A 16234-nucleotide genomic window follows, 5' to 3' on the forward strand; every position below is an offset into this window, starting at 1 on the left:
TTATCCTATGTGTTATTTATTAAATTATTAAATCTTTCTCTGCCCATCTGATGTATCCAATTTCTAACATACATTTTAAAATTTTCATTATTTAATTTATCTCTAATATTTTGGGGAACAAAGTTGAAGATTTGTGAAATGTAATGCTTACTGATCAATAGTTTTTCTACTTCGGAGTACTAAGGCATTCTGATTCTGAGCTCGAGTTGAATAGGAATGAACTGCATTTTTAACAGAGATGTCTCCTTTATGTAGGTTCATTAGCAATTGCCGCAAATCAAATATGCCAATAATCAGCTTTTTGCTAATAAAAAGCTGATTGGAAGGAAACAGTTTATTTTTATCATAAATAAGTTTTATTATCAATTTTTGGACAACTTCAAGAGAACGCATATGACAGTTTCTTATTCCACCCCATCCGCTAAGTCCATAGTGTACTAAAGCAAAATATAATGTTTTCAAATATTCTAAATACAAAAAGTCGTTTAAATTTAGATAATAGACTTAAATTATTTGTCACTTCAGATGCGTGTATATCCCATTTTAAATGTTTGTTTATTGTTACGCCCAAATATTTCATTACTTCTGCATCTGGCACTAAAATGTCTTTGTCTACCTTAAGTGGTCCCATTTTTGGGAAATTGCTTGCATAAGATGTAAATATTCAGTATTTTGTTTTAAATATATTTAAATAGGTTTGTTTATTTCAAACCAATTCACAATGTTTGTAAAATCTTTCTCAGCTTTAACTTTTACAGATTGCCATGAATCACAAGAGTAAAAAATAGCAGTATCATCTGCGAAGCTCATTATTTGTCCCAAAGTACTCACTTTAAGTAAGTCGTTGACATATAGAATAAACAATAAAGGTCCAAATACAGTGCCTTAAGGTACTCCGCAAGTTATTTTTTTGAATTTATTTTGACAAGTTGCTTTCTATTGCTTAAGCAGCTTTTAATTAGTTTATAAGCCATGCCAACAAAACATCATGGTCAACAGTATCGAGTGCCTTTGAGAGATCAGCAATTATGCGCAGTGATAGCTTTGATTTATCCAAGTTGTCATATAGGTAGGTAATTTGTTAATTGGAGAATAGCTTTTTCCGTGGATACTTTTTCTCGAAATCCGAACTGTTTGTCTGAAAGAACAGAGTATTTTGCTAAGATATTAACCGTCTCTTTAAGATTTTTATCATATATTTCAGCGATATTCGAAAGTAACGAGATGGGTCTATAGTTATTAACGTCTTCTTCCGAGGTATTTTTTATGCAGTGGTATAATTACGCCAGTATTTAAAGATTGGGGAAATATACCAGACTCAAAAGAATTGTTAATAAATAAAAATTTCTTAAAAAATTGATTTTTTTCTTAGAAATTTTAACGGCTTGCCCATAACTCAAAAACCAATAAAGCTACACTGCTGAAAATTTGCACAGTTACTGCCCTTTTAAATTGATTAGACACCCATTTCAGCGTTTTTTGAAAAATGTACAAGAAGTTGATAAAAAAAAATTTATTTAAAAAACTGAAATTTTCTCTTAGAAATTGTAATGACTTACCTATAAATCAAAAACAAATAGAGCTACATTGCTGAAAATTTGCACAGTTACTGCCTTTTTAAATTGATTAGACACCTATTTCAGGGTTTTTTGAAAAATGAACAAGAAGTTGATAAAAAAACATTTATTTAAAAAATTTAAATTTTCTCTTAGAAGTTTTAACGACTTACCTATAACTCAAAAACAAATAAAGCTACACTACTGAAAATTTGCACAGTTAGTGCCCTCTTAAATTGGTTAGACACCTTTTTCAGCGTTTTTTGAAAAATGTACAAGAAGTTGATAAAAAAAAATGTATTTAAAAAATTGAAATTTTCTCTTAGAAATTTTAACGACTTATATATAACTCAAAAACCAATAAAGCTACATTGTTGAAAATTTGCACAGTTACTGCCCTTTTAAATTGATTAGACACCTATTTCAGGGTTTTTTGAAAAATGTACAAGAAGTTGATAAAAAAAAAATGTATTTAAAAAATTGAAATTTTCTCTTAGAAATTGTAATGACTTACCTATAACTCAAAAACCAAAAAAGCTACATTGTTGAAAATTTGCACAGTAACTGCCCTCTTAAGTTGATTAGACACCTATTTCAGCGTTTTTTGAAAAATGTACAAGAAGTTGATAAAAAAAAATTTATTTAAAAAATTGAAATTTTCTCTTAGAAATTTTAACGACTTACCTATAACTCAAAAACCAAAAAAGCTACATTGTTGAAAATTTGCACAGTTACTGCCCTCTTAAATTGATTAGACACCTATTTAAGCGTTTTTAGAAAAATGTACAAGAAATTGATAAAAAAAAATTTATTTAAAAAATTGAAATTTTCTCTTAGATATTTTAACGACTTACCTATAACTCAAAAACCAATAAAGCTACATTGTTGAAAATTTGCATAGTTACTGCCCTTTTAAATTGATTAGACACCTGTTTCAGCGTTTTTTGAAAAATGTACAAGAAGTTGATAAAAAAAAATTTATTTAAAAAATTGAAATTTTCTCTTAGAAATTTTAACGACTTACCTATAACTCAAAAACCAAAAAAGCTACATTGTTGAAAATTTGCAATTACTGCCCTCTTAAATTGATTAGACACCTATTTAAGCGTTTTTTGAAAAATGTACAAGAAGTTGATAAAAAAAAATTTATTTAAAAAATTGAAATTTTCTCTTAGATATTTTAACGACTTACCTATAACTCAAAAACCAATAAAGCTACATTGTTGAAAATTTGCATAGTTACTGCCCTTTTAAATTGATTAGATACCTATTTCAGTGTTTTTTGATAAAATGTACAAGAAGTTGATAAAAAAAATTTATTTAAAAAATTGAAATTTTCTCTTAGAAATTTTAACGACTTATATATAACTCAAAAACCAAAAAAGCTACACTGCTGAAAATTTGCACAATTACTGCCCTTTTAAATTGATTAGAGACCTATTTCAGCGTTTTTTGAAAAATGTACAAGAAGTTGATAAAAAAAAATTATTTAAAAAATTAAAATTTTCTCTTAGAAATTGTAATGACTTACCTATAAATCAAAAAACAAATAGAGCTACATTGCTGAAAATTTGCACAGTTACTGCCCTCTTAAATTGATTAAACACCTTTTTCAGCGTTTTTTTGAAAAATGTACAAGAAGTTGATAAAAAAAAATTTATTTAAAAAATTGAATTTTTCTCTTAGAAATTTTAACGACTTACCTATAACTCAAAAACAAATAGAGCTACACTGCTGAAAATTTGCACAGTTACTGCCCTTTTAAATTGATTAGACACTTATTTTAGCGTTTTTTGAAAAATGGAAAAGAAGTTGATAAAAATTTTTTTTTTTTTTAATTTAATTTTTCTCTTAGAAATTTTAACGACTTGCCTATAACTCAAAACCCAATAGAGGTACAAGTTTACTTTGTTGATATAATTTATTTTTATCTTGTATTTTTTTTAATACACCCTTTGTTATCCATTTATTTTTCCCATTCTTTCTATTACTAATTTTAATTATTTTGGTATGCTTGGTAATTTTAGTCTTTAAAATATGTATGAAATTATTTATTGCCGTTTCTACATTATCTGCGAGATATATTGTTAACTGCCAGTTTTCCATCTTTAATTAATTTTTTAATTTATTATAATCTATGTACATTCTCGTTTACATCTTATCATTTTCAACATTCATTTTCTCATTCAGAGGAAGATTTAAGATAATGATCTGTAATGTCATAGTTCATAATAAATGACAATGGCTTTCTTTCATATTTTTTACCAATTTTAGCTGAAAAAATGAAAAAAAAATTGGCTTTATCGGTAATTGATAATTCATTACAATAACCTGCATGCAAAATTTAATTAAAATTGAGCCAGTAGTTTAAAAGTTATGACAAATAAACAATTAATTATTAATAAATTGAACACCCTGTATCTTTGCTATTAAACATTTCTGAGAAAAATTTTATAATGAAAGTCTATTTGAATTTTAAATTCACTAATCAATCAAATTTCATTGTCAAATTTTCTATCACGTGTTAAAATTAATAACGTTTAAACTGGACCATCTTGTATAAGCTAAAAGTAAAAATTTGCTCTAAGAGTCCAAATATCAGCCCCTAATTCTTTTAACATTCTAACCCACCTATTACCAATCAGTCGTGTCAAATTAAACAAATAAAGAAAAAGTCCCGAGTCACGCATTCCTCTATATCTATTCCATTAAAAACTCAACTGTTTCAGCCACTGTTTAACCACCGTGAATCCACAAAATAAAGAAAATGTACGCAAATAAGCCGTTATTACCTTAAAACAGTTAGCATCCGATTACGTTATTCCATGCTTTTTAACTACAAAACAATAAAAAAGAACTTTGTTAATGCCTTTGTCGTTAATTGTAGTATTTGTAACGTAATTTTATGGTCATATAAATGATAATCAAATCAATCAGTTCAATCTAATGAATGCCTAAGCTTTATTTTAGCATATGAAACTGTAGCTTTTGGCTCTATTAAATGATCGATTATAATGCCATTCAAGCCTACATACGATTAAAAATTGAAATTCATTGTTACTTTAGGGCACGACAAACATCAGACCCCCTAAAAGGTTCACAATTACTTCCAATCTAGAAACCATTAAGTAACACTAAGGCTATTAACCCTATAATAGGGAACCTGATACCTGCAAACCAACTCGATCTATTCGACGTATTCAATAGTTACGCTAATTTAATTTTACTTTCGAACATTCTTGAGGCACGTTTTTACTTGAGCGAGCACCTAGATAATAAAGACTCAAGAAGGCATCAAGTTTCTTATCTATTTAACGGTTTAAATCACTCACTCACAGGCAAACATTTATTTAATTAAATACGAGTTAATTTGAGCCTTCCGGATAGGCGTGAACATACAATAGTCATTTTGTAGCAGGGGTTGAACAGCAGCAAAATGCAAGAAATAATATTCTTACATTAATAACCACAATTAACTAATAACTCCTTAAAGTCCCAAAACTGTAGATTCAAGAATAAAATGCCTCAAATATCCCAAAACATAGGAAACAGGTATATCTAGGTGACCTAATTATTTGACAAACTAAGAATAGGGAAAAGGATATAACATATATGGATAACAAGAGAATATAATACCCTATAACTATTTTTTACACATTTTAACAGAAGTAATAGCTATTCTAAAAATATGACCATTTTGATACTTTGGATCGGTAATAAATAATGTTTGAATAACTGACAATAAAAGGATAAAACGCCCAATAGTTTTATGTCTTGTACGTTTTCATTTGAGTGAATATCTAAAGTTTGAAGTGAATATCTTTTATGTGGGCATTAAGTTTCTTCCTTACTTGGCTGTTTGAGTCACTCTGACTAATACAGGCAAACAACTAAGTAAATATTACATAAATTTAATGCGAAGTATGGATATTGCAATAGGCACTTTTTAAGAAAATTAGTTAGCAGAAAAATGCAGGATGTTCATCTTCACGTTTATAATAGTAGGTTGTAGTGTTGTGAAAAACAAATTGTTTAATAGTTTAATTTTTTAGAGTCTTCAGACTAAGCTTAATACTAAGTCTATTAGACCTCTCTCATATCCGTTATGATGAATTAAACAATAGTTGTAATAAAAGAAGAATCTGTATAAAGTGATATTTTTCTTCTATATTTAAACAAATTAAACCCGAAAAACCCTATTTCCGGATGATCCAGACACTATTAATAAAATAAAACCATGATATAGAAATAAGAGAAAAAGTTGAATTCTCATTTATGTATCCTTTTCCCAGTTTACAAACACCGAAATAACCAAGTTTCTTATCTACTTGACTGTTACACTCATTTAAATGCTTACAGGCAAATAAGTAGCCAAACATTTCTTTAATTAATTACGAGTTAGGTTCAGACTTACCGATAGGCATGTACATGTAAGGGACACTTTGTAACAGGATTAAACAGCAGCAAAATGCAAGAAATAATGTCCTCATGTTGATACACGTACGTTATGGTGTTGTGAGGGATAAAATGCTTGATAGTTTCATTTTTTGGCTTAGAACTCTTGGGGCCCTGTGAGACGATGTTCTGGACAATCTTAAGGCCTTTATGCGATACCTGTAAAAAAAATACAATACATACATAAGTGTTTGTATACTTAATAAAAATGATATACTCACTTGTAGGGTGACTTTGAAAGGTTCCACGTCCTTTTCCCTTTCTTCTAAATGACGGATTACCGGAATGATGTACTCGGAACCTCTTAGGCCCTTGGATTCTTTCGCGCCCAAGAACCACACATAATACGAGGACTTTTTGATGTCCTTTCTTAGTCTTAGTGCCATTTTTGTTATTGAATTTAAGACGATTTACATTTTTATTGCCTAAGTGGTTATGAAAACTGCCACTATTTTCATGTTTATTAGGCCAAAGAAATTACAATGGTAACCTGGTTATTAAAATGCTTATAATGCTCGTGTTAAATACAGGTTAAATTTGGCACACTTTTTTTCTTAATTATAACCAGTTGGTTTTATGGTGTACGTCTTAACACATATTTTGTAGACTGATTCTTCCGGTAATTCTAGTATTTTGTTGTGGCGTGTCTGAAAATAAAAATGATGGCATGTTAGTAATTTGGTTTTTTAATAATTTATTTTGTTATGGTATTACACTAATATAGACTTATTTATTATTAAAGATTTTTAGGTTATTTTTAATTAGTGGAACTGTAGCTACTTGGTGAGGTACCTATAAGGATATAAACAGTAATTGGTGATATCAATGCATGCTGATCATCGAAAAGTGTACATAGAAGATGTTGCAAATACTGTCTATGATAAAGTGTTAATAGTAGTGGGTACTATAGGCTTCCAAATTCATGGTATCAGAATGTTTGTTTGACAAGTTGCCTACCATGCATCATATGCCTTTTAGGCAACCAGATTAATCAAAATAGATTGATTGATAGTGTTCTGTTTACATTTGAAAAGTTTGTGTCAAAAATATAGTTGGGATGGTTAGATGTAAAAGTTTCAGAGAAGTAATGAATGTTTCCCCCTGCATTTCTCAGAACCATACTACTCAAATGGATATAAACCAGAAAAAGTCTTTTTTATTATTTATATTCGTAGAAAGTACGAAATCCAGCAGACCTTTGACCGTTGTATCTGCATCCTCACCAAATTCTAGTGATGGCAATGGAATCAGGAAGAGTGAGATAACCTAGTATATTGCACTGGTAGTTATAGAACCTTGGTGAAGTGTGCTATAATAATTTCTAAAAATTCAGAAACTCGATACTAGCACTAGACTAGAGTGAGACAATTTTTTAGCCTCACCTTCAAAATAATTAGGAAACAAGCCTCGTAATAATAGAAATAATTTCTCAAAAATATAAATGTTTAAAGTATAAAATAGATTCATATAAAATGGCAAACCTCGGTTTGATCAGTTAAATATGACCGTATTATAGTTTGATTTTGTCCAATTTTTTAAATCTAATATAAAAAGAGTGAATGTACATGATACACGAAGCACAAACAAGTCCAAGGACTTTTCAGACCTTTTTTTCAGACTTTCAGACCCGAATTTTTGAACGGCTATCATATGACGTTTGACAGGTTTGACACAAGAAAGGTCTTAAGAATCCTAAATAATATTAGTACTAACGCCATCTGCAGCGAATACGAGTAAATAGTTTAAACTTGACAGATTTGACAATTGCCATTGACAGTTATCAGAAATGAAGGTTTGACATTTAACGTTTAATAAATGATAGATTTGACAATGTTGACGCATGGTGTGTATGACTTTTGACAAATAGGTGATGGACGATTGAGATTTGGCAGTTAAAACTTCCGAAGTCATTCAAGTAACGACATCTGTAGCAAAATTCGGAACTTATGGCTGAGTTATCTTAAATCAAACAGTTCCATGCTTGGAATATTGACTAGAATTTACTAAACTTCATCAATAAGTATCCAGTTACCAATTTTATGGATATATCTAATTTCTCTATGATACCAAGCTGCTCATTAGAATATAGAACATCAAGATATACAGATGAGCATCAAGAAAGTCTTAAGCCACTTCAGTAGTATTCTGACTATTAATTTAACTCATTGAGTATTTTGTACAAGCATCCTTACTGTCTTGTTCCACAGTTATTTTAGAATAATTAAGCAAAAAATTATAAGTGGATCTCTAAAATCTAAAGGCCTTAGAACCTATGAAATTTCATCACTATCATTGGTCATAGAGTTGTTATATCAATTTTATCTGCAATTTTTTGCACTCTGTAGTCTTAGAATATACGTTATTAAGAAACTCTTAAATTACTTTTGTGTAATAATATTTTCACCTAAGCCTCCTCAACAGTATTTAGTTACTTTGAATAAAACATAGAGACTTTTCCTTTTTCTTTAAATTTATTAAAGACTTATCCATAGATCTACTTTTATGGTTATGTTGGAATAACTGGCCCTCTTCAGATCATGCAAGGAGTTTACAAACTTTATCATAGGCTTATCAATTTCTCGTAAAATTCTAAAATCATTAACATTAATGAAAAATTTATTACAATTACTCAATTTTAGATGTGCTGATGTGTCTTCATAGATCTGTTTGTACAAAAATCAGACTCGTCATTTATGTCATTACCAGTAGAATGCTTGTAAAAAAGATGCATCAATTCACTGGCCGTCTCATTTTCCTAACTTCAATCCATTTGATTTCAATTTTTGGGGGATTTATGAACAATTTTATATATCTGTTTGATTTACTTAAATAACGGATCCACCAATATGAGAGAGGAGTTTTGAATGAAACCAAAAAGAAAAAGAACCACTTTAATGGAAGGAAAGTGTCATATTTTAACATACAAATTATATTGTTAATGGATTACAAAACTAATTCTAGGTATAAAGCGTCAAAGCATATGTCAAATGTCGTGAGTATCAAAGTTAACTTTTACTCTTAATATTTCAGTCATTACGTTCAGATTGGTCGAGAAAAAGATGCACTAATGGCCATCTCGTTTTCCTGATCTGAATCCTTTGAATTTTATTTTTTGAAGATCTATGAATAATAATTGTGATGACTGGTTCAGATCACTCAAAGAACGAACTTTTCGAAAGAAGAGGAAGATCATAAAGAAAATCCTTTTCATTAAAAGAATAGTGGTACCCAAGCAACAGACGATTTTTATCAGATTTACGTTTTTGGCTGAACTTGAACTATAAATATCCGATAAAATATCCGCGTGATATACGTTGAGAAATTTAATATATTTTTTTTAGTTTCATGTTTAGCAAGAAGGTCTATTACATGTTAATAATTATCAATTATTATTTTATAAAAATTAAACGTTTAAGTATGACATGAGATTTTTTTTTAAATAACTTTACGATCAAGGTAGATATTTTTGTTTATCTTGCAAATATCATTTATGGATCAGGGAGAATTTTTCGACGTATAAAAAAAATTTTACCATTGACGTCCGTAAGGGGTTTATTGTAAATATTATTTAATATAAAGGAAGTACACCACTGCATTTTTCTAGAATACATGTTATTGTTTAAATCCTTGTTTAATTTTAAAGAAATTTGTATTCTTGAATTATTTGATATAGTTATAGTTCATACACGTTAATGCATTTCCTATTTTTGATGATTTCTTGAATGATTTCTTTGTGTATGTTATTCTATTATTACACTATAAGATATATACCTATAAGAAAAGTATATCGTATGCTACATAGTGGCATATATGTGATGTCGTGAGTTTAAAAATTATATATATATATAATCCTTTTTAGCATCAATAATTTTCTTAAAAAGATTTTTTTTCTCAGGCAATTATTTTCTGAAAAAAAAAATTTTTATTAAGCCTACCCTTAACCCCCCACCCACCCCACACATGTTACCAGTAAGAAATTATTTTCAAAAATCATTATTTTCCAAAATAATACGTATGAATAACAGCTGGTTTCCTCGTTAATATCCAATCTAATAACACAGTTTTTTTATTTAAATTTAATATTATCATATATATATGTATTTTAATAAATATTTAATACAAAAATAGTAATATTAGATTTGATATTATGGACGAACAATGCTGATTTTTCAAAAGAATTTCTTACTGGGAAAATATTTGGGGTGGGTGGGGGGGTAAGGGTTGTTTTAATGAAAAACAATATCTTTGCAAAAAATATATATTGATTATTTAATTTAATAACACTGTTTATTTAAATTTAATATAATTTTATATGTAAATATTTAGTCTAAAAACAGCGTTATTAGATTGGATAATATGGACGAAAAACAATGATTTTTCAGAAGAATTTCATCAAATATTTGAGGTGTAGTAATCAAGTTTAAAAACTATATATATAAATCCCGTGTCAATTTTGTTATATACCAAAATTTTCTTTCTTTTGTAAACAGGAACGTATATGATATACGTATATTCTACAGTTTAAAAAATACAGTGCGAGTGTGTAACTTGGAATAAATTCGATAATAAATAAATGGAGGCGTCTTCGGAAAAACGCTCAGACACGTCAATTGAGATTGTAAGTTGCACATTTTTTACAATAAAAAGTTTTTATACAGGGTGTGCCATGTAGGCGGGGCTAATACTAACTTTCTTATTGTAAATAAAACACCCTATATGTTATTATATTTTTGGATTCTCCATAAAATTCCAAACATTTTGATGTATCATATGCCATACCGTTATTCGATTGTTTTTAAGATACAGGGCGTTAAAGAAAACGTATTTCATAAACTTAAAGAGGATTCTTCTAACGTACTACAAATTCATTTTGAACGTTTCTTAGGCATTCTGGAGAAATGTTCCGATACTCTTGCCTTGTTCTAGTTTTCAACTCTTAACTCAATATTTGCCGGCTCGGTCGCATAAACTTTGGATTTCAAATATCCCCATAAGAAAAAATCCAACGGAGTCAAATCGGGCGATCTTGGTGGCCATTCAAAAGGTCCTCTCCTGCCAATCTATCTGCCTGGAAAAATAGTATCCAGATAATTTCGAACAGGTCTGGAAAAATGAAGAGGTGCATCATCTTGCTGAAACCAGATGTTTTTATTCGGCATATCAGCTTCTATTGGATCAGGGAATAGAACAGCTAGATTTGGAATTAGTTCTTCTTGTAAAAACTGTAAGTACATTGCTCCATTTAACTTGTATTTGAAGAAAATTGGGCCTATAAGTTGCTGACCTAGAATTCTTCCACAAACATTTACTTTTTCTGGGTGTTGAGTGTGGCCTTGCCTCATTTAACATGAATTTTCTTGTGCTCAATAACGGCAATTTTGACGATTTACTTCTCCGTTCAGCATAAATGTCGACTCATTGGAAAAGCGAATGTTTTCTGTAATAAGATTACTATTCTGCATTAATTCCATAAATTGTTCACAAAATTTAATTCTTCTATCTGCATCCTCCTCATTGAGTTAGTTAATTGTTAGTTTTTAGGGATGAAATTTTTCTGTCTCAATTCGCACGATACCTAGTGAGAATATTTGGAGTTTCTTCAATGCTAATAACACATTAATTTTGGTGTCTTTATTAAGCGCAGATCGATGAGAACTAGTTAGTGTTCTTACGTAACCATTTTCGCGAAACTGTTTTTCAATCTTGCTTATAGTACTTTGAGCTATGGCTTGTAAATCAGGATATTTCTGTCTGAATAAATGCAAAACTTCCTTTTGGGTTCTTGTTCTGTCTCCGTACCCAACCATCATTAACCCATTTATGGTCAGTGATGCGTATACGCAACACTGCACTAATGATTTATTTACAAAAAAAATAGTGCTTTTTTCGCCTGAAATATGGGCTGGTACCATTGACGCAAGGTTGAACAAAAGTGACAGAATTAAATTTGAACCATTTTTTTCATTTGCTTTCTTGTACGAATTTTTTCTTATATATGGCCGCACATTTTTAAAAATCATATACTCCTATTTAATGTTTTTATTTTCAAAGTTTTGTATTTTTTTAACAGTAATTACATTCCAAACTACATCATAAAATTGAAAACCGGGGCCTAGTTGAACCAGGGTTTTCCTAATTAGGTCATAAATTATGCTGTTGCGTTCTTGCATCACCGGCCGAATAACTGAAATTGCCTGTCACAAGTGTGTCTAGACAAGTCTAGCAACTTCTGCTAAAAGATACTTCTACTTCTGCTAAAAGATATAATAGAAAATCGAAAAAAGAAATGTCAATCCCACAACCAGCTGTAATTTCAAGATATAATAAATACATGGGAGGAGTAGATTTGCATGATAATGGCGTGGCAAATTATAGAATCGGTGTGATGGGTAAGAAATGGTGGTGGCCACTATTAAAAAATACAACAGACAGTACTCTTGTCAATTCCTGGAAACTCTACAACACGGTGAATCACAATAAAATGTCAAAACTGAATTTTAAATCATTCATCGTCGTACGCTTATTAAAAATAAAGAACTCTGTCGCTAGACCACTTCCATTAGAACCACCCAGTGAAGTGAGGGTTGATCACTCTGGACATGTAATCAGTAGGACTGACTCCCGAAGAAGATGTCGTGTATGTAGAAGTCAAACAATTTATATTTGTGAGCGTTGCACTATTTATTTACACGCTGACTGTTTTCGGCAATATCACTTAACACTATAGGCCGTTGATGCGTTTACGCAACATCTAGATCTTCTAAGGTTAAGAAGATCATTAAGATTTTAATCTTGTGCTTTTCTCTTAAATAGCCCATTTCGTAAAAAAAAATTAAAAAATGCTTAAATCTGATTATTCGACAGTAAAGGCACGTCTTGTAGTAATGTCAAAATTATAAAAATATACATTTTTATCATTTTGACAAATTTTTATAGAACATTTATAAAATACATTACAAAAAAAAATTTTTCACTGAAACGCATATTTTTGGACTTAAATCACTTTTAAAATCAAAACTTAAAAACAAGTGAATAAAGGTATGGTATGTGATACATCAAAATGTTTGGAATTTTGTGCAGAATCCAAAAATATAATAAAATATAGGATGTCCCATTTAAAATAAGAAAGTTGGTATTAGCCCCGCCTACATGGCACACCCTGTATAAAAAAAATTTATTGTAAAAATTGCGCAACTTACAATCTCAATTGATGTATCCGAGCTTTTTTCCGAACACGCTTCCATTTACTTATTATCGAATTTATTCCAAGTTACAGACTCGCACTGTATTCCTTGACCAAATATGGTTGATATACTATATACGAAAACCAAAAATTTACTAAAAAATCGTTGAATAAATATATATTTATCCTTGGGCATAAAGAAGTGCAATATTTTGACATGAAAAATTCTTACTCACTTGTAACATTATATCTACATTTTTAATCTTTAAAAAAGCTGCTTATAATTAAATAAATCGAATCTTCTTCAGTACGATGTGACGCCTTGACCTATAAGCCACGTAAAAGGTGTTTTAAAATGTAACCGTCTTGAGTTTGATTAGTAACCGTTTATTAAATCAGATATTCTCTTAACTTTCGATAATATTTTTCGTCGCGATTATTTCCATTATTCAGTAAACAGTCGAAAGTGCAGGAAGAATTAGCCTTAATAAACCTGCACAATTGCATTTACACACATAAACTCTGAATAAATAAGGTTGTCCCGGGCACTTTCACGAACATTTTTCTTTTATCAAGTTATCTGTCTTATCTGATACATTTTGCTCACATGGACATAAATCCGTTTAACGTGCCGGCAAGGCCGCTACTTTTTCTTTTTTGTGCTGTTCTTGCCGCTACTTCGGAAAATTAATTAAATATTTTTATTCGTTAATAATATAATGCATGTTGGGTTACATTATTATAAGTAACTTCGATTGTATTAATATTAATTGAATAACGGGTAAAGGTTATGAATGGGACATTTAATGCTTTATTTATAGATGGTTAAATGGAATAGTAAGATTTCTAAGAGAGATGCTTATTGTTATATATTAAAGAGATGTAATGAAAGTTTTAATTGTCACGTCATTGACATGTTTTATATATTACAGATTTAATTGGTAATAATAGTATTAAATGCGAAATATTTAATTAGTTTATGTACAACTTAAAGTGCCTTAATAATTTGTAATAGTCAAACATTTTGTATTTTCCACAAAATTGAAGCTGTTTAAGATTTTTTTTATTTTGGTCTATTGACTTGCAACTTCCTTTTATCGATTAGCAATAGACGTTTTCGTAACTACAAGAAGTTCCAAGTAAATTGCTTTTAATTTGAATTTTTTATAAATTTTTAAAATTGGATTAAAATAATCTTTGGTTAAAAATTCATAACTTAAAAAATATTGAACCAGTTTACTTGTAGTCTTTAGTCGTTGATTGACCATAGATCTCTTAATAACTACAAAAATTTTCAAGTAAATTGCTCCTGATTTGAATTTTTTATGGATTAAATTTTTCGACTGTTTTTGGTAAAAAATTTATAACTTGTAATAATTTTTCATATTTTCCAGAAAATGTATGTCATTTTAATTGCTTCTAGAAATTTTTTCACAATATTTTATATTAACTTTTTAGAGATATTTTTATTTAATTTGAGGCATTAGAGATAATTTCTACTTCCAGGACTATAACCTCACTTTTTTGTCTTCCAGAGATCATTCATTATTCCAGACCTTAATTTCAAATAATTTCAATCAATCAATCAATGCTTTATTGTCAAGAAATTGTTACAATTTGTAGACAAAGCTGTAAAACAAAAAAGACACAAAAATACAACAAAACACAATTAAAGAAATGAAAAAGAAAACAAAATTTAAAAAAAAATAAATAAATAAATAGAATAGAATATCTACAATATATACAGATTAATACAATTTAAAGATTGTAAGTAGTCAAAAATATTATTATAAAATATACAATTTATTGTATACAATGTCAAAAAAAAATCGTTAAAAAATCTCTATATGTTAAAAAAAAATGTAAAAAATGTTTAAAATTAAAAAATTATAAAAAATCCTAAAATAGCTATAAAAAGCGGTATACCTAAACATGTACAGATCGTACAAAAATCGTTAACTGTGTAAAAAGCTCTCTCCAGTAAGAATGCTTTTAATGCTTTACGAAATGCAAGAAAAGATGTGATGGATTTAATTTCCAATGGCAGATGATTGTGCATTTTTTTTGCATTATATAATATGGAACTTTTGACCAACTCTGAATGTGGGGTAGGCAGGTATAGATCATGTTCCGTGTTTCTAAGTGGATAACTATGGGAAGACCTATTAGATGCTGAACCGTGTTTGCGTATTAGACAAACGGACTCAAATATGAATAAAGATGGAAGAGTTAATATTTGAAATTTTTTGAAGAAATGCTGGTACATTCAATGACTTCTGTATTTAAGTCTCAGTGTATACCGTAAAGCTCTCCTTTGTAGTCTAAAAATACGGTCAAATTGAGTTGCACTACATGTACCCCAGAATGGAAGGGCGTATCGAAGGTGCGATTCAAAAAGGGCAACATAAACTGTTCTAAAAGTAGACAGGCTAAGCTCCTTAGAAATTAATCTTAAAGCAAAACAAACGGAACTTAATTTTCTTGATAAAGAGTCAATATGTGTGTCCCATTTTAACGAGTTGTCAACAGTTAGCCCTAAAAACTTTACAGAATCAACTTCGTCAATTGTTGCGTTACCAAGTACAAAAGATTGCAAGATATTTTTATAGGACAACATTGTAGTTTTGGAAATGTTGAAACAAAGGAGATTAGAGTCGCACCATGATTTGATAGTAGTTAAATCACTTGATACGGTTCTATGAAGTGTAGAAATATCCGGATTACTCCAGATAAAACTAGTATCATCAGCAAATAGACAAACTTTACCGTTAATATTTAGATTAGCAATGTCATTGATGAAGATAAGAAACAAAATAGGGCCAAGTACGGAACCTTGAAGCACTCCACTTAGTATTGGCTTGTAAGAAGACATAGTCGAATCAATTCTCACAGCTCTACTTCTGTTACTGAGATACGACTTAAACCATTCAAAAGGCGCTCCTCTGAACCCGTAATATTGTAACTTTTTTAATAAGATGTCATGATTAACACAATCAAAGGCTTTAGAATAATCACAGAAAATTGTTGCTGTAGGGTGTTG

General features: G+C 29.5%; 1 protein-coding gene across 1 annotated transcript in view; it reads right to left on the reverse strand.

Moving 5' to 3' along the window:
• Positions 1 to 16234, reverse strand: part of LOC126733652 (uncharacterized) — a 148565-nt gene that overhangs the window by 76589 nt on the left and 55742 nt on the right. The window contains exons 2-3 of the mRNA XM_050437044.1: positions 6233 to 6658; positions 5971 to 6170 (exon numbers count right to left, since the gene is read on the reverse strand). Of these exons, the coding sequence (XP_050293001.1) occupies positions 5971 to 6170; positions 6233 to 6397 (365 nt within the window). The 5' untranslated portion in view covers positions 6398 to 6658. The remainder of the gene's footprint in view (positions 1 to 5970; positions 6171 to 6232; positions 6659 to 16234) is intronic.

This window comes from Anthonomus grandis, chromosome 2 (genome assembly GCF_022605725.1).
Source record: "Anthonomus grandis grandis chromosome 2, icAntGran1.3, whole genome shotgun sequence".
Taxonomy (NCBI): Eukaryota; Metazoa; Arthropoda; class Insecta; order Coleoptera; family Curculionidae; genus Anthonomus; species Anthonomus grandis.